Below are 22166 nucleotides of genomic sequence, written 5' to 3'. Positions count from 1 at the left end.
TCTGGGCTGGGGAACATGGGGTCTGAGCATCCTCCTCATAGGCTCTCCTCTCTACCAGCACAAAGCGGGTGATATTACTCACCACTCTGCCCGAGGGGTTTTGCAGAAGTGGAAAGGAGCAGACAGCCCCCCACCGACATCCCTCACACTGCTGGGCGATGCAGGGACACTCGTCCAGCCACTCCTGCCTTCCCCACCCCACAAGCCCGCTGCAGTCTGGCCCCGAGGCCAAAGCTGCTGCACTGCTCACACACTCGCTAGCACCACTGCTGACTGTCACACTAGGAGGACCTCAGAGTAAAACAGGAATTAAACCAGAAAATTTTGGAGGGTCCCCTGAAATAATTTGATAGATTACATTACTGCTTAACATCATGTTTTACTGGAATATTGAAATAAATTATCTGTAAGTGATACTTGAAATATCTTACACATGCTGTGGGGTTGTTCTTTTTTCCTTTTAGTTTGGACTGTGAAACTAAACAAAAGGGAGTAACTTCAGAATAGCTAAAAGAACCATTGCACTTTATATTATTACTTAACGGAACAGGCAAGAACACAGTCCTTACGCCAGACCCCCCCCAAAGGGGTCTTAAACCTGCAAAAAACCCTGGGTCAGAATTTCATAACTGGGGAGGTTCTCTATAATGAGAAAGAAAACTAAAATTCAAAATGGTAAAATACCTCAAACACCAGGGATGGACAGTAATGGAAACAAAACCCAAATGTAATGTCTCATTTCCATGTTTACTGAGTGCTTTTCTCATTTGATTTAAATCAATGAAAAGCTGACAGATTTTTGAAAAGGCCTCCAGGGTATTACCTGCAGTTCTGCTGAAGCCATCAGCCTCTGTATGGGTCACGCAGATAAAGAGAAGTCATTTGCACATACAAATACCACTCCTGCTCCCTAAACAACTGTAGACCCAGAGCTGGAAAGGAGGTCAAGACTACTGATAATGTCACACACAGTTTTAACTTGACACTGACAATTGTCAGCTCTGATTGTCAAGGCATATAAAATATAAATTTTGGCTTGACTTCGACTCCAAAGAAAGGCCACAGGGTCCTATTACAACCAGGTGCAACACCCAAAATAGAACTGTGTGCTAGTCAGCACTCGAGAGAAACATCTTTCCCTAAATGTGACTCTTTGCTCCTGCTCTTTTGAATCGTGTACACCCAGTGCAAGCACCAGCAGGACCAAGCAGATCAGAGGCCACAAGAAAGGCCAACACAGAAAACTTTTGTGGATTTTTAACATGAAGCAGAATACGTATCCTATTGGACTCAGATATTGAAACTGAAAGGGAAGCAGGAGGTGGTTGCTCAGTAAAAAGTCGTGCAAGCTCACGATCGGAGGGAAACGAGGTGAGTAAAGGTAACAGGAAAATTTCAGGGTTAAAGCTGTATCTCGCTCTCATAAACTGATCAAGAAAATAAGTAACATTGGCAACTACTTCCCACACTCATCCTGCATGAGCAGCCTGCCTGGTTCACTGATCAAGGCAAAGATTGCTTCCCCAATACCCATCGCTACAAACTCAGTCCTGTTTTTGCCAATTGTGAGCTTTCTGTTTCAAATGTTGCCATCTTGTGGAAGCTGCCTGGAAGGACTGACGAGACACCAGCAGCTGTGAGCACTGTTCATTCCAGGACCCCGGAATCCCAGCCACACAGTGTGCTGAGGCCGAGTCGGTTATGCTGCACAGACCCTACCGCATTCCTCTTTAAAGACGTTTGTAGCTCCCACCAATAGAGCTGAGAACCTGTGAATCCTACCTGAGAAGGCTGGAACAGGTCCCTGATATTGTGGATACCAAGTTGTGTATGCCTTATCCCCAGCTCTGAGACACTCAAACCCTGAATCCCGATCTCAGGTGGTTAAACAAAACCTGAACCAAAGTATCTCACACTACATCGTTCCCGCTAACAAGACCACCGATACTGCCTTATAATGCAATCGAGCTGTAGGAACTCAAGGTCAGAACTAAATAAGCTCTGGGTTAATCCTTTGGCGGAACAGAAAATCAGATCCTCAGCTGGTACAAAACGGCAGAAACCCAGACTTGAGCTATGTGGATTTATACCAGCTGAAGATTTTGCCCATACCTGCCCTTCTGCATAGCCTGGAAGTCATTTTAAATGATTTTTTAAAAAAATAAAGATTCTGAATGAAATGACAGGAGAAATATCTCACCTGTGGAATCAAGGAATGGCTAAACAAGCGTATGACAAAACAATGGCATGACATGGAATCAATTCTAAGTAATGGAAGATTAATCAGCAAAGATGATTACCTGTGGCTTATTGACTCTGCGTGTAAGTCTGGGAGGTGGCTGTGTTGTGACAGTAGAGGAAGAGAGGGCAGAGGAAGAGAGAGGAGCAGATGAAGAGAATGCTTTTGAGTCTGCAGTCTTTTGAAGAAAAGAAAAGTTGGTCAGCTTGGCACACACTCTCTTATCACAATCACTGCTAGTGATAAGAGCATCTACTATCCAGTAAATTTGATGCACACACAGCAAACGTAACTCCATGCAAGGGCAAGTGCAGTTTCCAGTTGGTTTGTCTGAGCTGACCACCTCATTCTGTTTTAAACATGCAGGTTATGCCTGTAAAAAATGCTACTAAAAATATATCCAGATTGTAAACAGCACACTCTTTATACAGCTTTCAATACACTTCTGGTTATGATTCAAGCAGAAATGAAACAATTTGCCATAAGATTTCCCAGTGTGAAATGTGACATCTTAGAAACCCTAATTCCTCATTATTTACCGTTGGCTAGATAGGGTATGTCATGGAGGCTATCGCAGTGCATCCAAGACAGTATTTATCATGCTATGATTTTGAGCTCTCCAAACTTCCACTCTTACACAAGGTAGCATGGGGGTGCTGTAATGTATTTTGGCTAGCTGTAGCCCACAATGGACCCCAAGTCAACTAAGAGCCGCGAAGTAAGGCAGATCTCCTACACCAAGACTGGGGGCAGAAGATATGTTGTAGAAGCTATTGGAAGGTTGCCCTATGTTCCTTCTCCTTGTAACATACAGCTACATATAACTAGAAGCTCTTGGGGAAAAATATCACTAGGCCTAATTCTCATTTGTGGCTAGACCCTTTCACATCATTTTGGAAATGGAAAGGTAACAAATTCCACTCAATGCATAGATAACAATCAAGCCTCCCTGACTTAGTCACGCACATCCCAGACTAAGGTTCACTAAAACCACAGGCTCCAGGATCAACAGGGGACAGCTTTTGCAATTCTAGGAGCCAGGCTGACATTTACAAGGCTTTTCAGTCCTTGGCTTTAGGAGGAACAAATAAATTCTATCACCAAAGATGATCCATTGCACACTGGAAAATCTCTGAATAGCAAGGAATTGCCTGTATTCTACACAGTGAGGTATATGGGCATGAGGCCTGTGTGATACTTTTATCTGACACATCTGGTAACAGCCACTATCTGGGACAATCACCTCATTAGACGTGACCAATTAAGTCAGTCCTGTGTTATTATCTATTCTAAAATAATTTTCACTACACTGCTTCTGAGCCCTCTTCTAAAACTTTTTGATCTGCTATCCAGTGAATGCCACGGGTGACCCCTGGAAGAGGGTCTTAGAATCATCAAAATGACATGTGGCAGCCACTGGCTCTGCCTGGCCAGCAGAGCAGCACAAACCTCAACACACCAGTTAAAATCAGGAATTCAGAGCAGCACACACACATGCAGGAGAAGTACCTTCTTTCCCCCCCCCCCCCCCCCCCCCCCCCCCCCCCTGGTAACAGCCACTATCTGGGACAATCACCTCATTAGACGTGACCAATTAAGTCAGTCCTGTGTTATTATCTATTCTAAAATAATTTTCACTACACTGCTTCTGAGCCCTCTTCTAAAACTTTTTGATCTGCTATCCAGTGAATGCCACGGGTGACCCCTGGAAGAGGGTCTTAGGATCATCAAAATGACATGTGGCAGCCACTGGCTCTGCCTGGCCAGCAGAGCAGCACAAACCTCAACACACCAGTTAAAATCAGGAATTCAGAGCAGCACACACACATGCAGGAGAAGTACCTTCTTTTCCCCGCTTTGAAACTTTCCCAGATCACCTTTCCTCACGCCTCTTTTCTCTGTTTTACCACCCTGCACAATAGCCATTAGCTCCTGACACAACTGGTTGTCCTCAGAGGAACTCACAGGTCTCTTTTCTGGGCTCACACGCATGTCTAGTTGGGATGGTTTCAGGCAGGGCTCGACAGAGATCTTGGGAACAGCATGAGCACCCTGCTCGGGGTTGCTGCTGCCCTCTCTAGTCTTTTGGAGCCAGGCTTGGCTGCCAGTGGTGTCACACTGCTCTGCGAGGACGCTTTCGGGGCTCTCCACTGCCCAGCGAGGGGAGTTAGAGTAGCTCACGCTGGGAGAAGGGGAGCCAACAAACTTTTCTTCGCTTTGCGGAGTGACCTGATAGAAACTGCAAGCGGAGTACTGAGGTCTGGATGAGTAAGAGGGCAATGGGGATTTAATGGACCTGGGAGTCGAGGAGCCAGAGAGATGAGAGTGGTGGAGGCTGACTGTGGGGGAAGGGCTGGCTGCAGCAGAAGGCGAGAGATAGTCAGTGTGAGAGAGGGAGGCTTCAGGCGGAGGAGGCAATGGAGGAGTTATGGCAGGAGTGGTGCTAGGAGACACTCCCACGGTCAGAGCAATCCACTCAGATGTGACCGCCTGCACCTCTGGAGATAAGGCGCGGCGTGCGAAAGGCAAAGGCGGAGGAGTTGGTGTATGGAGCAGCTCAGAGCTGGGAGACTTGAAGGAGACAAAAGCAGGAGAGAAAAAGAAAGAAATGAACAAAAAAATAATAAAGGAAAATACAAAACGACCGAGCAAAAGTAAAAGGAGAGAGTGAGTGTGGAGAGGAGCAGATCTGTGACCAAGCATGGCGCATAAGTTTTCCACGCACAGGTGCACCGTGTTGGAGAACGTGCTGTCCACAGCTACTCCAACCACAGAGTCCAGTCTGTATCTGTGCTGCTAATACCCTTCTCTCCAGCCTTTGCCAGGATCCCAGACACAAAACATCTTGTGGAAGACCTCAGACTTCATACCACATGCCCTAAGTCCCTCAGGGATCAGTTGAAGCCACCATCCATGATGGCAGCATGCAGCATTTGACTGGCCTGGCAGTAATAGCTGGGGCCCCAACAACTCACACTGTGGACCCAGTTAGAATTCACTGCTGCAATGAATTTTGACTTTATCCAACTCTAGCATGAGCAATGCCTGCTCCTCAGGAAGCTTGCAATGCTGAAGCTGTGGAGGAGAAAGGGATCAAAAAAGCTAGCTGTGGCTATTTGGTCTTTAGGTGATTAAAGTAGGTCCTATGTTTATAAAGGCAGAACACACAATCGAGTTCTGCCCTTAGCTATTACCACCACCGACATCAGTGAGATGAGCTACATTTGCACTGATCAGAGCATTTCTCAGTGCTCTGCCAAGTTAGGCAAAAAAGTAAGGGAGAGAATTGATTTACTAGGGGAGGAATCAAAAGAATAGCAAAGGAAACCAAAAAAGGGTGGATACAATCCCTTCCATCAAATGGAGAAGCTTGCAGAGAGCTGGTGGCAGGCCGGCCACAGCTATGGAGAGACTGCCAAGCTCAAAGAGAAAAGCTCAGCTGAGATCCACTTTGACAGGGAACCCCAAACAAGCAACAAGTCTTTCCTCTTTACACAGTGGCTAAGAATAAAAACACTCCTTTTAGGGAAGACCCAGACAGACACCAGGCATGAGCCATGGCAGCCCTTCCCATCAGTCCTGTACCGTATATCCCTTCCTCCCGATCCCAATTCTCCACTTTTGTTCCTTGCAGTCTTGACCTCAGAATGACCTTGCTTTGATCCCGTGGGTGAGAAGGGGATGCGCCAGAACCTCATGGCCGCGACCCAGACATGTATGCCAACCTTCAAGCATGAGTATTTGCAGGATGAGAGCAAAACAAAGGGATTTAGAGACTCACTGCCTCCCTGATACATTTTCCATGGCAAACATTCTGGGATTCCCATACAATTATCTGCTGCCATTTTGATTTCTGGTTTGAACTGCAGTATGATTTATAGTGAATCTAATATTCATGGAAGATCCCAGACTGCTCTCAAAACCTGAGTTCATTTAGCACCAATTTCAAATAGTACAAGCTGCTCTCCTGACCCTGTCTCCCAAAACCTTGGTCGTGAGCTGGAACATTTAGGAGTAAGTATACAGCTCGATTCAAGCTGACCAGGATCAACATAATGACTCCTACAGACTGTGACAGCCTGGGACGCTATAATGTGTTATAATAAAAAAATTCACTCATCGCAGTGGAGGTCTGTAAAGTGTATACATGCACTCAGGAGGAGCTCGATCACCAATTCATTCCATCTCTGGCAGTGAAATTTATTCAGATGGCTGTGAACTGTAGCCCTTTCAACCTGGCCTGAATTCAAGCTACAGATCAGAGATGAAAAGCTGAGTCTCCAAATCCCCAAATGACCTTTCTGGTTCATTAACCTTTCTGGTAAATGAAACATCACCTTTTCCTGCAGTTGCAGCATACTGCAGGGAGCGCATGGCTTTTACTGCGCAAAACACTAGTCTTAGCTACAGCTTATTTCAGCTATTGCTTCTTGCACAGCAACGGCAACATCCCTCTGTTCTGCAAGGTGCTGCAACTGGCTGCCTCTAGTCCAAATACCTGTGGTGAAGCTGTCATGCTGCGGTTAGGGGAGAGGGACATTGGTGGGTCAGGATAATCGATGGCATTCTTGACCACTGGCCGTTTGAGCACCTCCACGTAAGTGACAGGGAAGATGCCTTGGCGACTGGTGCCAGATATTTTTCCTTCATACCAATTCTCATCCACTCGTCGAATCAACGTGATCCTTTCACCCTATGGGAAGGAATAGTAATGTAGTCCTGACTTTAACATATTGCATCATTCCAAAGCAGATTACATTTTTAATCTCGCTGCAGCTGACTTAAAACAATCAGTTGCTCTCAGCCTCCCCTATTTCCCAGTTATGTGGTCTTGACCCTAACCTCCAGGTGGGAATGATATTTTTCAGTTCAGAGGAGGAAATGCAGATCTTCTAGTGCTGACTTGGGCTGTCTGCAGACTCAGTTATGCTCACTCAGTTATGCCCACGTTTTCAAGACCCTACTTGCTAAAGTCAGTTAAAAAAATGGAAACCAGCAGTTTCAGGCTGACCAGGAGACTCTCAAGGGGTATGAGGTGTACAGGGAGTATGCACAGGTCTGCAGTTTAAACTAGGTCTCGCTATGCTCTCTCCTGTTTTGCTGACAAATGAAGTGACTTCCAGATCCTTAATATAAACTGCAAGCTCCACCTTCATATATAATTAAAAGAGAAGACAGACAAGATCTAATCTAAGCATCAAAACAGAAAGCTGGTTGAGATGGAGAAATGCTGCTACTTAATCTAAATATGGCTGACTTTGCTCTGAACAGCCATTACACAACCTGTTCCTATCCCTTCACTCTGCAGTCAGGTCTAGCCAGTCACTTCAATACCACAGAATCTCACTTGCCTGTGCTCAATGATTTGGCTTGTAGTACAAAGGAAGGCGAACCCAGTTTCCTTCTTTTCTATATCACTGTTCTCATGTGACTGTGCATCTCCACTGGAGAGGATCAGACTGGAGACACATCACCGAATATCTAATTTGCCTTGCAGAGCCAGGCTTCCAGCACTTGTGCTCAAAGTATCTTCTCAGCTAGCCCTAAGGAAGCAATTGGCACTTCTTGATTCAGCCTACCTGCAACACTCTCACTGCAATGCACTACATAACGACTATGGAGTAAAAACATGGGTGATGAGAAGGAATCCTTCCTGAATATGGAGTTCATCTTATTGGAGCTTTCATTTGGAAATTTTAAGTTACTAGTGTTAAAAAACTTCAGCATTTGTCTGGATCCAATTCATCAGCACAACAAAAGCCCTACCTTTCTGAAGGACATTTCCACTTGGGTATCCCCATTAAAGTTGAACTTAGCAACAGCATCTCCATATTCCAATACTTGCAACGGTGATGGCTTTTTGGGCTGAGCTTTCTCAGCTGGTGGGAGGAGCTAGAATGAACAAACAGAATCAAATGAGTCACATACAAAAAGCCCATAAACTGGTCACTGGCAGAAAAGGAGTGGGCAAAGAGAACACCTGCAAGGAAAGCAGCTACCTCTATGTATGATCGTGGGAAGATGCCAACTCTGCCATGGTGTTCACCTTCATACCAGTTCTGGTCAATCTGCTTGTAAATGTAAACAATATCTCCTTTTTGTAGAGGAAGTTCCCTGTTAACAACACAAGCACTCCATCAGAACTTCACTGGAGAACAGACGTGTTCTTTTTCTGTCCAGCAATCCCTAGGTACCAAGGTCTGCATCAGCCCTGTTGATACAAATCATGCTCTGCCCAAAGTGACAGCCACGTGTTGAGAATTACCCTGCTCATATCGTGATGTGCAGGGACTCTTGCTCTTTGGGCATCCCGTCAAAAAAGCCGGCCTATGAGGGCCCTACTAACCACACACCCTCCAGCAGCAATGGGGTCAAGCTCAAGCAAAAGATGCCACTGGCTGCCTTCCATGTTGGATATGGTGAGCAGTGCTCAATTCCTGTTTTGAAACAGGTCATGCCACAAGTGCCTTCCAAAGACACACATGATTTTAATGGAAGCTAGTTTGCTGATTAGATGAACCCCCTCACATGCCAATGTTGATCCTGCAACGGTTACACTTCTGGTCAGCCTCACCTGGGCTAACAATTGGGATTTCAATCTACAGTCTTCGGTGCTAAAATTATGAACGTCTGCAGCTTGAGGAACTCCCACTGTGGGTAGCTTGCGCTAGGCTCATAAACCTACTACTTGGGTCCCCACAGGAAAACAACCAAACCAGCTTTTCCTAACACGATTTTCACAAGCTCTCTTTTACTTTTGTCTGGCACCCTGTTATCTTCTGCTCAAGGGACACAACAGTTACACCTTACATCTGCCCCAGTTTTGTTACAGGTGCTGGGGAGATGCTGCATAAATCGTTACAAATCATCACCTATAGAACATGTAACAAAATATTCCCAGGACATTAGCACCTGAGAAGAAAAACAGCAGGTCCTTCACTGAATTCCGTTCTTTCTTCCCTCCCTAGCAATGTTAAAATGAGAGCTTCTCCAGGCTCATGCAGAGGGAAAGGCCTTCCAGGCCGCCTCTTCACAGCAGTGTTCCCCAAAAAGAACGAGTAGTGCTGTGTGATTCACCTGACGGACCACAACAGGGCACAATGCCACCAGAAACATCCACTGGTGTATCCACAGATGCCAGGGGAGCAGTGACCACTCTGTACCCTTATAGGTCCTGAATCAGGAAAAGCCTGAGTCAAGGGCCCACCTACATGCTTAAAGCTAGGCATCTAAGTCCCTTGCTGACTTTGGGCTATGCTTAGCACAGTGAAAAGGATGCTGCTGTTCTGTGTATCTATGTTCTTCTGACCATCTGTACGGCAGATTGACACAGTGAGCTACTGACTAACACGGTACTTCCAGCTCCTAAATCGGAGCACAACCAGGGATGTCATGCAGGGGAATCCCTTGCGTCTCCAGCACAAGGGCAGTGACAGAGCTGCTGCTGAAAGGTCTCACCCAGCTGTCCTGCCTACAAGGTGCGAGAAGGAACATCAGCCAGAGTGCTCCCCCATGGCTCCACCCACCCTCAGAGCAGAGCACTCACTTGTTCCAGTAAAGAATGCAGGTTTGCCCTAAAAATCACATGGGACACAGATGCACTGAGAAAGAAGGCATTTTCCTAAAGGTCCTTTAGAGGCTACAACCTGCAAGATTCATATTACTTTTCCCTGCCTTACTATGGACACCTTTGCTTTGAGCTGCTGGAAAGACACTCCCAAAATATGAATCCAATTGCACGACACTTCATAAATGCTCCATCCTAGGGGAAAAAGCAGAGGAAGAACACTCAAGGCAGTAGTAACAAGCTGTACTCACTTTAGCGTCTGTGCTTTAAAGTCAAACTTGGCTCTAGCAGGTCTCATCTAGAGATCAAAAAAATCAACACATTAAAATAATAATTAGGTTTTCAACCCTCTTCTGAGGAAAAGCACCCAAACTCTTCTATAGCTAATGTTAGTCTGGGGAAGAAATTGAATGCAGGTATTCTGCTACAAGCTTGTGTGCAACTGGTACTACAGTCCAAATATGCTGGATGGGTCTCTCCCACCACGGCAAAAAGTGCCAACTTCTGGTATAACAGTAATTAAGAGCTCTACAGAAAATGGATTTAACAGCAGTAAACTTTTAAGTGTGACAAACCCTGTTGAATGAAAGCTGCTCCAGTAACTACAGTTACTGGGGCTCCGGGACCAAATTTCCCTTGACATGTGAATGGAAAAGCAAAATTTACTAGCTGGGAAAAAAACAGTAGGATTTTATTTGATGTGGCTTTTATTGATTATTACCTGGCCCTGCTGAATCCTGCAATGTGACCCATGTACTCTGTATAAATTGGCAGGAAAGAGACAAAGGTGAGGAGCAAATATGAATAAATTAAGCATGTGTCTAAAAAAATGTCTTCAGTGGCTATAAAGCCAAAGAGGACGTTGACAGCAGGCCTAGGCTTTAAAGCTTGATTTACTTGGCTGATTTTCTAATGGTCACAAAATATTCAGACAATTTTAAAATCATTTTGGTAATAGAGCATAAGATAAGAAGTAGTCATATTCATGTGGCACCAGACCATTTTAAACTGCATAAAAGGCAGACAAGTGTACTCCATCCACATGGTGACCACCTCACCTACCACCACAGTGCAGCACCTCTGGGGAAACAGAGCTGCTGTCCAGAGCCCCAGCAGCAATCCCTAAGGCAGGAAAAAGCATTTGGCCAGGACACCTGGACTAGCATCCAGCTCTCGAGAGAAGTGCCTTGAAGTGCATCGGAAAACCGTCTACCTCCTCCTTTGTCTCTTTCAGAAAGACCGACCAGGTCGTACACAGTGAAACATGCCGAGACTTTTTCCAATTGTTTCTAAAGGACATTAAGCATCTTTCAAGAGGAGAAGAAACAATCCATTTCTAAAAAAAAACTATGAGACAGTCACATGGCCAGGATCAACAAGACATGAAGTTTCTAAGCGTAAGGCACAGACAAGAAGACAATGTAGCAATATGATGCAAAAGATGTAGAATGCCTTTTATTCACTAAAAGTAGCTGATATTTAAAGGCATGCATCACAGGTGTGCACCAGCAATCCTCAGCAGGCATGCTTTAACATATGCAGCTTGGTATAGAGGTATCAATTAAGTTACCAGGCACAAGAGTCAAAGCAGATCTAAATGAAGCCAGAATGGGAAAGGGGAAGGTGGGGAAAAAAAAAAAAAACAAACGACATTCTCTGAAGAGGTAATGTCGGCTTAAAGCACAACATTGTGAGAGGCAAATATTGCTTTGGGTCAAGCAGCAGACTGAGGTAACTAAAACAGACCTCTGACCCAGATTTCCTCTTTGCTGTATCGTCTACATTTAGGAGGTCCCCAAATCGCTCATTAGTGATAAACTGATGGTGCGTTGGAATAACCCCTGTGTGCCTTCTAGCTGCAATATCAGCTTCTTCTTGCTCACGTTTAAGCCGTCTCTGGTCCTCTAAAAGTTTCTGCCATAAAATTGCATAAAATGGGCAGTAAATCATCTAGTTAAAGGCATTCAAAAGCTGCCATAAATGTGACTTAAATAAAATTTCTGAGGTCCCAGCAAATAGCTGGGATTTTACAGTTCAACATAAAATACTGATTCTACTAACTACACAATACCCTTTTGTTTTGCAAGCACAGAAAGTATATCACCATTATGGCATAACTGAAATCCAGCTCATACAGAGGATCTGATCCAAAGCCGATGGAAGTCAACGAGGAGTTTTTCTAAGTTTTGGCCAGGTCCTGGGAGCTTCTAAGAAGATTGTTGATAATGCAGAGGGCTGATCCAAACCTCCTTCAACCAACAAGGAGTTTCTCTCATTGACTTCCAAGAGACCTGAATCAGCCCCACAGGTAAGCTCCGAGGCACCAAACTCCCCTGAGCTTTGCAAGGAGCTTGGGAGAGTGCTTAACCACCCTCAGGTATCAGGTTCTCCCATACTTCCTTTGGGCTCATGTAATACTCCTCTTCATAAAATAAATAAAGCCCAAAGAATTATTTTGAACTTCTGAAGCCTCTGGCACACTAATGGAAACGCGCATTCTTGAGTACCTGGGCAGAAGGATTCTTCCACCTTTTGGTGCTGACTGTAGGCTGAAGAGTTCAGCTCTGTGCTAACTCATTTGAAGCCAACAGGTCTTAGTGGATTCAGAGTTTTGCTCTTACACGAGTTTTCGTGCTGGATTTTGGAAGCGGGGGGATTACTAACCGTTTCATGGGAGAAGACAGCCAAAGTATATTTTTCATATAGGAATTAAGAGCAGGTTTTACCGTATTTCAAAACACACATAAACATTATTTGAACTCAGAAAGTTAACACTAAAAATATAACTTTTTTTCCCCTCCCCCCAGGCAGTGAAAATTAACAGCTTCCTGGAAAGCAATCACTTTACAACTTCTTTAACTCAGCTTGAATACAGTCAGTGCTGAACTATGTGGCTTCCCTATTATTTCGGCTTGTCCCAGTGTTGCCCAGTCATTTTGAAAAGGACTGCTACATTCTGTCGTCAATAACTTGAGACACCATAAAAAATTCTAGTTTGCACGGGAGGGAAACTTCACACTTTCTGGTAGCTTAAAATATCTTACATTTGCTGTTTAAAACCTGAGGATCCCCACAAGAAAAATACTGTTCTCATCAGTCTGATTAATACTGACTCAAGTGGCTTGCTTGGAAAACAATAAAACCTTAACTCACTTATAGAATAACCATTTCATCTTTATCCGTGAGTACTGGGGTGTTGTACCACATCTCACATACATCTCCAACCTTTTTACATTCTTTAAAGCCCCCATATACCATTTTGTGCAATTGATAAGAACTATCAGGTTCATTTTAACCAAAAGCTGAACTGGACTACACATTACACACTACATCAGTGGCAAAGGTAGTATTAAAATTAAAACATACTAGTTCCAGCTTGTTGCTCTAACTTCCAATATACATAGCCATGGACATACAAGCTGTTCTTATAGAAGGCTGAATGCTACATTTCTTGAATGTGGAGCTGCTACAACTGCTATTAGGCCATAAAGGAGGGCATTACCTCTTTATCGTCATGCCGTCTGCGGATAATTTCTTCTGGAGTTTCCATGTAATCAACTGGTGCAAAATGCCTTGGTGATTCTGAATCTACTTCGAAACAACATAAGGAAGTTAAAATACAGATGGATTTATCTAGCATAACCAGAAAGGAAAAAAATAGGTATTTTTAAACAATTTGTTTCCATTATGACAGTAAGGATTCTCAATTGCCATTGACCAAATTGCCAATCAGATGTCGATAATTTATCCATTTTCATTTTTTTCCCTTTTGGGCTGTACTTGTGAACAAAGATCCAAAAACAGGGAGAAAATAACAGTATGGGAAAGAGTAAAGACATAGAAAGACTTTGTGAAGAAAAGATTTGCTGTCATCAAAGCATGATTTGGCATTTTACTGTTGAGAAAAGTTTAATACACACACGCACGCACACACACAACTAGACCTTGAGAAACTGCTCCTTAAAGCAAATAATCTGGGTTTGTTTTATATTCCCATGTGTGTGAATGATACAGGACTAGAAATATCTCATGTTGAGATTCTTGCATCCCTGGAGTTGCTCGAGAGACAAACTGAACCCGATGTGATTAGAAAGGCAGCGGAAATCGTTTCTCAGAAGTGCAGCTGTTAACAAGTCCTGAACAAAAATGCTCAGCAAGACACGCAAAGGACATTAGACACACTAGGGGGAAAAAACAGAGAGAGTCAGGGGATGCAAAGGTGGGGAGCAAAAATGCAAGGGTTGTGGAAGAAAAGGGCAGGAGAAAGGAAAGCAAGAACACAGATGAAGGGACACTGGTAAAGAACACAAAAAGCCACCTCCTAGGTACGTCCCAAGTTCACTTTGCGGGTTGTTGTTTGTGTCCAGGCTGTGACAGAGAGCATATGGAACAGGGTTCCCATTGTTTAAGGAGTCAGGAGTGTCAGCCCGGCCCATGAAGCTATCTTGGTTAGATCCCATGGTGGGGAAGTAGCTAAGCCTCTCCACAGTGTCAAAGGAAGACAGGCGCCTGGGGGCTAGAGGCCTGCTTCTGGAGCACAGTTGGTGCTGGGAGTGGTGACTCTTGTCTCCCACGCTCCCCTGCAGCTGTATGGGGTCGTCTGGGTTCTCAGGGCTGGGCACTGCCGGGCTTCCCGGGCAGTCTGGGGGTGGAGTCCTGCAGGGTTTGTGTTGGAAGGGCTTTTTCAATCGGAAGGGAAGCGGGCTCATTAGGTAGACGTTTCTGGGGAGCATGTGTCTGTCCCCATAGACATCTCCTTTGGAATCAGGGTTCCTGGAGGCCTGCTGCTGCTCATGCCTTCGGATGGTAGTGAACCTGGTGTAGGAAGCTGGGCATGCGCCTTTACATCTGTTGATTTTATGCTTCTGAGGCCCATTGAGGTTGCTGCTGCTGCTGCCGCTATCATTGGATGCATTTGAGAGGAGATCTATCTCATCCGTGCAAGCTGAAAGTGTGTCCATAGGGATGGCATCACTGACATCCGAAGCTGTGTCCTCCACGTTGCTGCAGGAGCGGGAGGATTTATCTGCCAAGCTGGCAGCATCCTTCTCTTCTTGGTGTTCTTTTGGCAAATCCAGAAGAAACTCTGCAGAGTAAGCAGAACTCAGACAAGTTTTAGACTGGAGAGAAGTGGTGAATTTGGTTTGTCCAGTGGAAAGGTCAAGCGAGGGCATTGATCGGGATCTCTGGATCAGCTGCTCAAAGGCACTGATACGGGAGGAAACGGTGTGTTTGGGGATCTGCTCTGAATCCTCTCGACTAAGGCTGTGCTCCATCCTGTCCTTTGCTTCATTCTCAAACTGAGATGCAATATCCCTCACGCTGCAGGAGGAGACCGTGCCCAAATGGATCCTGGATCGGTTGATCTGGTGCATGTCTTTATACAGCATTGTAAACTCCATCCCACTCTTCCTGGAGGCAGGGAACAGGTAGCCTTTCCTAGAGTTGGTGCCATACTCCTGCAGGCTCATGGTACTGCCGGATTTGATGGCATACTCCTGCTTCGACTTCATCAACATGTTTTCTATGCTTTCCCCTATGTCTACCATGAAAGCTTTTTTATTATCGAACAAGGCAATGGAGCTACGAAGATTTTCGCAGCTTTGAGCTTTCTCATGAGACAGCAGGATACCCTTCTTGTCCTGCACAAGAGCAGCTGGAGCTGCTAGTTTGGGTTTGAATTTAGAAGGGAGGATTTCAGTAATGCAGGCTTTTGCAGCTGATAAGGGCTTCTTATGTTTACATGCGTGACCTAACATACCGGTATGACTAGCGTTAAAGGTTCGGCTATTAACTGAAGAGGGTGCAGTCATATGAGCATTCCCACCTTTACGATCCACTGGAAAGCATGCAGAATAAAATAAATACAACCTGTTAGCTTAAGTGCTAGAAAGCTATTGAGAAAGGAGAAAGAACATGCTTGGATTTCATAAAATGCACTTTAAAGACACAAAGTTCCAAAACATAAAGAAAAGCAGGAAGAAACTGCACAACAAGCCGCGCTTACAGGAGTAGGTGAAGCGCTGCTAACATCTCTAAAATGAGAGGCTTGGCCAGAAGCAGATCTGGAGCACTTTGAAGGTACCCTCCTAAAAAGTGCTAAGCATCATCAGCTTCCAGGGAAGCTGCGGCACCATGAAAAAGGGCAGCTGAACTCTGGGCAGGATGAGGGTGTCAGCGAGAATGCAGAGGCGCTAACATTGCAAAAATGGCTTAATACCAAGCCTGTAATCACACCTACTATGGTCTCACCACAGTGCTTGCCAAACAGTTTATTCCTGGGAGGGAGAAGACAATCGGCGGCTGACTGTGCTAGCACAAGCAGGCCTTATCAGCTGGTCTTGCCTAAGAGCTGCCTGCTTAGAGATTCCCCATACTAGGAATAAGCTGAGTGTCCTTCAGACAATGTGGTTGGCCATGTTTGCTTTAAAAATCAAGGAGTCAGATCAGGACGTTATTTTTTTTTTAAAGTCAGATCCAGTCTGGGTTCAGCTTAGACTGCAGTTTTTAGGTCTGCTTCTGATTTGAGTTCAAACTCAAATGTCAAAATAACCATTCAGGTTCAATTGCAGTTTGGGGAACTATAACTGTTTCAACAGAATTTTTTTGTTCAGATCCAGTTTGACTCCCTGGCCTACAGGCCTGACGTAATGCTGAAAAACAGCTGGAAGACGGAGACAGAGAGAGACCTTTTTGGTGTGATGTACTATTTTTAGGGAGAGCAGTTCAGAAAACAAACACATTCCTTCCCCAGTCCTCTCCCCATCTCAAGCCATTTTTAGGTTGAAGTTGGCTCAGAGATACATTCCCCAATAGAACTCCCTGATGGGAGTCAGGCTCTTCCTTGTCCTAATCTTCTAGAGAGCCCACGATGTGGGGAGGAAAGAGGAGGAGATGCAGCCGTCTCTGCTGCCTCACTGTCGCAGAGCCTGCAGGGCATTGCTGGTTCACAGTGTCCCATGCATTCTCTGCACACCCCTTGCAGGCAGGAGGCTGTGGAGCACACGGTGCCAGCTACACCAGGGTAGCCAGGCCAGCAGAGATGGTGTGGCCTGCTGAGATACCACAGCAGAAAGAGCAGAAAAGGCAGGGAAGGGCTCTAGCATGGCAAGGCAGTGGGAGCGGATGGATAGCAAGGCCAGCCTGAGCAGCCTCGAGGAAGAACATGAGGGTGTGGGGTGTGGCTGAGGTGCTGGATGGAGGGAGCTGGTCCCTGTTGGGAAGAGGAACCTGGATCAGATAAAGGGGTCATGAAAAACACTGGCCAATGTGGGCTGAGAGAAAAAAAGGAGGGAAAACTGGGGATGGCAAAGAGGAAGAACAGAGAAAACCTCAACGGGCTTGAATAGGCCTCTAAACCCTGCAGCAGTTTGCCCCGTATCACCTGGCTTTTGACACTGTGCAGAATGGAGAAGAGGTTAGCGCTCTGACCACCTACCTTTTGTGGAAGCAGAGCTAGAAGGTCGCTTGAGACCACTCAGCCCCTGGAACGGGATATCTCCACCTTCCAGCACACTCTTGTAAATCTGCCTTTCATTCTCCAAGCCAGCAGGGTCCACCAGTGCTGGTTCTGACTCCCTCTTCACTGCATGGTAGTTGGGTGAATATGTGGAGCTGGAAAACACAAAAAAGGGGGAGGGACGCCAGTGGGTCACTTCTGTTTTCTGAGAGCTTCATGCAAAGTAAGAGAAAACCACATTTGTGAACCCAGAATAGACTGTGTATGAAGACGTGGTGCTGAATGAAGAGGTTATGAATACACTGCGATAATGTTCTAGGTTTGGCACTATCGTAGCATTCTCCACCTGAGGGAACTCTCCCAGCTCAGTCCCCCAGAAAACAGGCGGCAGGAAAGCACTCCTCCTTTATTTTACAGATGAGGCAAGAGAGTCACAGAGCAGATGCACGATTTCTTTGCAGACACAAAGAAATTCAGTGGCTAGCTGGAAGTAGCACAAATATCTTCCAGCTCCCAGTCCTCTCTCCTTAAACACTAGCCATGCCTGTCCCCTGGTTACAAAGCACAGCTGCTCAGGAGTTCATCTCAACCAGTTCAGCCTCCCAGTTAACACTATAGTTCAAGACTCCCAGAGCAACTTCTCAAGCCTATCAGTGAGGGACCATGCAGAGAAGCAATGGTACGGGGCTATAGACACTACGGTTTTAAATGCCAAAGAAATTCCCAGATGTGCACAGTTCTGCTCAGCTCTGCCTCAGGCTTCCACTAAAGGGAATGAAAAATCCTGGACGCTAGGTCTACCATGCAGATATATAAGCAAAATGCTGTTAAAATGAGTATAATTTTAATTTCTTAGGCCTTTAAAGACTGGACATTTTTTACAAATCCCTTTCCTCAGTCATGAATCTAAGCACAAGTATGCCCCTCCATCTGATTTCTAGATTTCACTGTTTTCTCTCTAAAAAAATAACCAGAATGCCATGGTATAAATGGCCTTTCCAGGTACAAAAGACTTGCTGAGTGTCCTGGTATCAATCAGGCAGACAATGTTTTCCTAAATGCTACGCTCATGTGATATCAGTTCATGTGTTCAACCAGGCTCTTCAGAATAAGATGCAGTCTCACACAAAGCTATTCTGGGGCCAAAGCATGACTGCTGGAAAGTTTGAAAAAAATAAAAAAAACAGGGCATTTGCCAATTCATGGAAACATTTTGAAAGCTGGTTTACATTCTGATATCCAGGAGCGATTCAAATTTATGTCAGTGTGGAAATGCTTGTGGTTATGCCTGCTTGTTGCGGATAAATTTGTACATGCATCTGTTTATTCTGGATAGACGCTGTACTTATGGGGTAAAGAGAAAGCTTTCAAACACATCAGAGGACTGGCTATGGAGGTGGAATTACACAACGTCTGGATCACAAAGAAGATTTTATCTTCTGGACAAGGAAAACCAGGTCATATGTGGTCCCATAAATTACTTTCTGGAGTAAAAGTTTGTGAAAAGCACCACAACAGAGAAAGAGAATACCATCACTTTTTCAACCTAGGCAATGCTCAAGCAGACCCATAGCTACAGAGCTGCTGTGTCTTATGGGGGTTATCCCAGTGCTTCTCTTTGTCAGGTTCCCGAGGAAGCCTTGCCAGTTGCTGCAGGGAATAATGAGTGCCCTGAGGTTCCTCACCTGGGAGGTAAAAACATTTTAGCCTAGTTGTTAAAAACCAAAGGGTTAAAATTATCCTCCTTTGGGAATACACCTGGGGGAGAGAGAGGAGGCATTTGGCAGAGTCCCTTTACCGGTTGCTCCCTCATTAGGGCCAGCAAGCAGTACTGTGGGGGCCAAGGCAGTCTGCAAGACCAGAATTAGGTGAACGGAGGGAAGAGCAACACTGCAAAAAAGACAATAAACTCCAGGTATCCTTTCTCCCTGCTCTCTAAAGGCAGGGCAGGGAAGAATGTGTGACTCCACTGGGCCTCGCTGTTGCGTCCCATTCCCAGCCTACCCAGGTTGCTTCCGCTCCACTGGCTCAGATGCTGGCAACTCCTGCATGCTTTGGGTGGCGTCAGAAAGGGCACAGTGGTGCTGTGGGTGGAAACCTTACCAGACTTTGGCAAATATAAGCTATTCTTTTATGCTAATCTCTGAGATTTCCATTTATTTTATTGCTCTCTCCCTACCAAAACAAAACTAAACAGTCATAGGAGCAACCGACAAAATGTAGCAGTGTATGAGTTTCCCAGCAGAATGAACACAGACAGAAGGGAACTGAGTTGAAAGTACAGGAGACCTCTAAAGGCAGCCCCAGAGGGGCGGTGAACACACGTGAACACATGCGCTATTAATGCGCATCTGGAGAAGAACATGCCTTTCCTAACAAACCATCCACGCCGAGGGGATCACTGTGCCTACAGACAACATTAAGCATTCAGTCCAATTACAAGGAGCAGCAGGTTCGCAGTAGGAGCTGGCTCCATGGCTCGAGTAACTCAACACAGCTCAGCATCTTTCTCTGGGGTTTGGATTTTTTTGTATTCCTCTTTTAAAACAAACCAGCTCCATCTACAACTCATTTAGACAGAGTATACTGTTTATTATATATTCCTCCAGAAAAGCAATGCCATATTAGATCTTTGAGAAATATCGTTACTGCTACCACTGTTCCCTTCCTGGAAGCTGGAAAATTTTTGCCTTCCATCAATAGCATCCTTTTGATCTGGTGCGCATAACTGGGAATATCTAACAGGAGCCAATCTATCATACGTGTGTAACAGAAACAAACTTTGTTTATTCCACGCAATAAGGTTACTTGCATAAAGTTACAGTCAATTTGCAAACTTCATCAAGATGGAGTTAAAGGTCGGTTTGTTTTTTTTTAAAGTCACTGCCTAGCACAATCAGCAATTCTTATCTAGACAATGCAATCACCCATGTAATCACTTCAAAATTCATTCAAGATCAAAGAGCAGATATTGTACCTGGACTCATCTAAAGCACATGTATAATTCTCCTAGTACATGCATTTGTCTATATCCATCACCAAAAAATAAAGCCAACCCGTTTCCAATGCCCTAAACTCTGTCCGACTTGCCCTCAGATTGCAAAAGAGATATCAAAAAGCAATTGGAAAACTTACTAGGAAGAATGGTCTGTGGAAGTTTCCAGAGGAGTAACACCTGCTGTATTCTGCAAAAGTCCAAACAAAGGAGTCATTGATACACACTTACATGTGAGGAGAAACAAAAAGGCTTGCTTAAGTAATTTTCCATCTATTGCTTGAATATTAGCCTTTAGGAGACATTGAGGTTTAAGTCTAAATGCAATTTAAGCTGTCAGTGTCTTTGCAGAAAAGCGACAATTTTCCTGAGTTCCTTCAGGGCAGTGACAGGTTTTTAGCACAGCCGATGCCTTTTCGCAGCGCCTATTCTTTTGTCTGCAAATGAGTCATTGTGAATAAAGCCAAAAGCAAGAAGAGATAACCAGCTGGGCCACGACCAGGAGACACATGCTCATAATTATTTCCCCAAGCTTTTCCCCCAACCGGTCACTGCCCGCCTTTGCTTTAAAGGTATATTACATTTCTGCAGCACAATACATTCCTCAGCGTTCAAAAAAATATCAAAGCACTAACAAGAAAAGGCAATGTTTCAGTTCAGTTTCCTTACTTAAGAGAAGCAATGCCAGCTGCACAGGTTCAATAGCAAAAGCCAGTTCTTATCCGCTTGCTTTAAATCCATCTAACAGTTCCTAGGCACATTATTTAAAAAATTGAAGGCAATTTTAGAGTAAATGCTCTATTAGGTGTCCCCTTATCTATCTGAGGATTCCTATGCAGGAGGAAAAAGCAAATCTCGGGTTTGAAAAAGCAGCTCTTTCAAGTCCTGGTGAAATGCCGCAGCTTCAAAAAAAATCAACAACAGAAAAAAATAGAAAAAATGGCGTGTTACCAAATTAATCTATCATTTCACGGTTGGGGTCCTGCAGACCCTGAAAACAGCAGCAGCAGCTGACCTGCCCTAGAAGGCCATGGCAAGGTGCAGCGTAAGGAAAATTGTGTAAAATCTCTTGGGGATATCCAAATCTTGGGTAGGCGTGAGCTCCTAGCAGAGAGCAGGGCTTGTATGAAGGGAGCGTAGATGGCAACACGCTTGAAAGGCACGAGATGATGACGTGACGCCAACCAAGAATTTTAAGCTGATTGCTGCTGCCTATTCATGTGAAAAATAGAGAGGGTTTTTTTGCAGACACTGAACTCAAAACCCTAAAGGGGGGTGGGGGTGGGGGGCAGCTGAAAGGGAATGGGGGAGAGAGGAAATCACTGTATCTGAAATGGATTTCAAGCCGGATTCTCAGCATCACATTCTATTATTTCTGACAGCGACACAGCAAGCCATGCAGTCAGAACGGTCAGAACCATTATTTATCCCAACCTCATTTAATAATCATCCAGCAGTGAATAGATTAGAGCAGAGAGTTTGGAAACAGGGATTGGCAGCATGAAAAGAATAGGAAATACCTTCTGTGGCTTTTTATGTGGCGCTTTATAAAGCTTCTCCATTTTTTCTAAATCTGCCTCTAACTCAGTCTGGTAGAGGTAGAGGTCTTTTTCTAGATCAGTCTGGTTAAAGAAGGAGAAGAAGAATGGGAAAATAATGCTTAGGGTTAGGGGAAACCAAAGGAATGTTAATTTTGAAAAAAAAAAAGCGAGCCTTTTTAATTGAAAAAAGACAAAGATGGTATGGACAATACACAGAAATTCACTAGTAATTAATCATGTTTCAATCATTACAGAGGAAATAGTTTTAGGCATTTAACATTCAAAATTAAGAGATGCACAGGCCTGCTAGAATCTAATTCTACAAACCATAAAGTTATAAAACCCACCTGTAAAAAAAAAAAAAA

At 44.7% G+C, this 22166-nt stretch overlaps 1 protein-coding gene across 15 annotated transcripts in view; it reads right to left on the bottom strand.

Moving 5' to 3' along the window:
* Positions 1-22166, bottom strand: part of SORBS1 (sorbin and SH3 domain containing 1) — a 145753-nt gene that overhangs the window by 8979 nt on the left and 114608 nt on the right. For 14 of the 15 annotated variants that reach the window (XM_009277676.2, XM_009277678.2, XM_009277679.2 and 11 more), the window contains 11 exons: positions 21781-21882; positions 20401-20450; positions 17245-17420; positions 13309-13394; positions 11553-11720; positions 10058-10104; positions 8239-8353; positions 8006-8131; positions 6738-6932; positions 4082-4810; positions 2301-2417 (listed from right to left, as the gene is read on the bottom strand). In XM_009277676.2, coding sequence (XP_009275951.1) covers positions 2301-2417; positions 4082-4810; positions 6738-6932; positions 8006-8131; positions 8239-8353; positions 10058-10104; positions 11553-11720; positions 13309-13394; positions 17245-17420; positions 20401-20450; positions 21781-21882 — 1911 coding nt within the window. The remainder of the gene's footprint in view (positions 1-2300; positions 2418-4081; positions 4811-6737; positions 6933-8005; positions 8132-8238; positions 8354-10057; positions 10105-11552; positions 11721-13308; positions 13395-17244; positions 17421-20400; positions 20451-21780; positions 21883-22166) is intronic. The other variant, XM_019471697.1, reaches the window with a different exon arrangement.

The sequence above is a fragment of the Aptenodytes forsteri genome, unplaced genomic scaffold, assembly GCF_000699145.1.
Source record: "Aptenodytes forsteri isolate BGI_AS27 unplaced genomic scaffold, ASM69914v1 Scaffold15, whole genome shotgun sequence".
Taxonomy (NCBI): Eukaryota; Metazoa; Chordata; class Aves; order Sphenisciformes; family Spheniscidae; genus Aptenodytes; species Aptenodytes forsteri.
The sequence above is the reverse complement of the archived record's forward strand: the minus strand, read 5'-3'. Positions and strand labels throughout refer to the sequence as shown.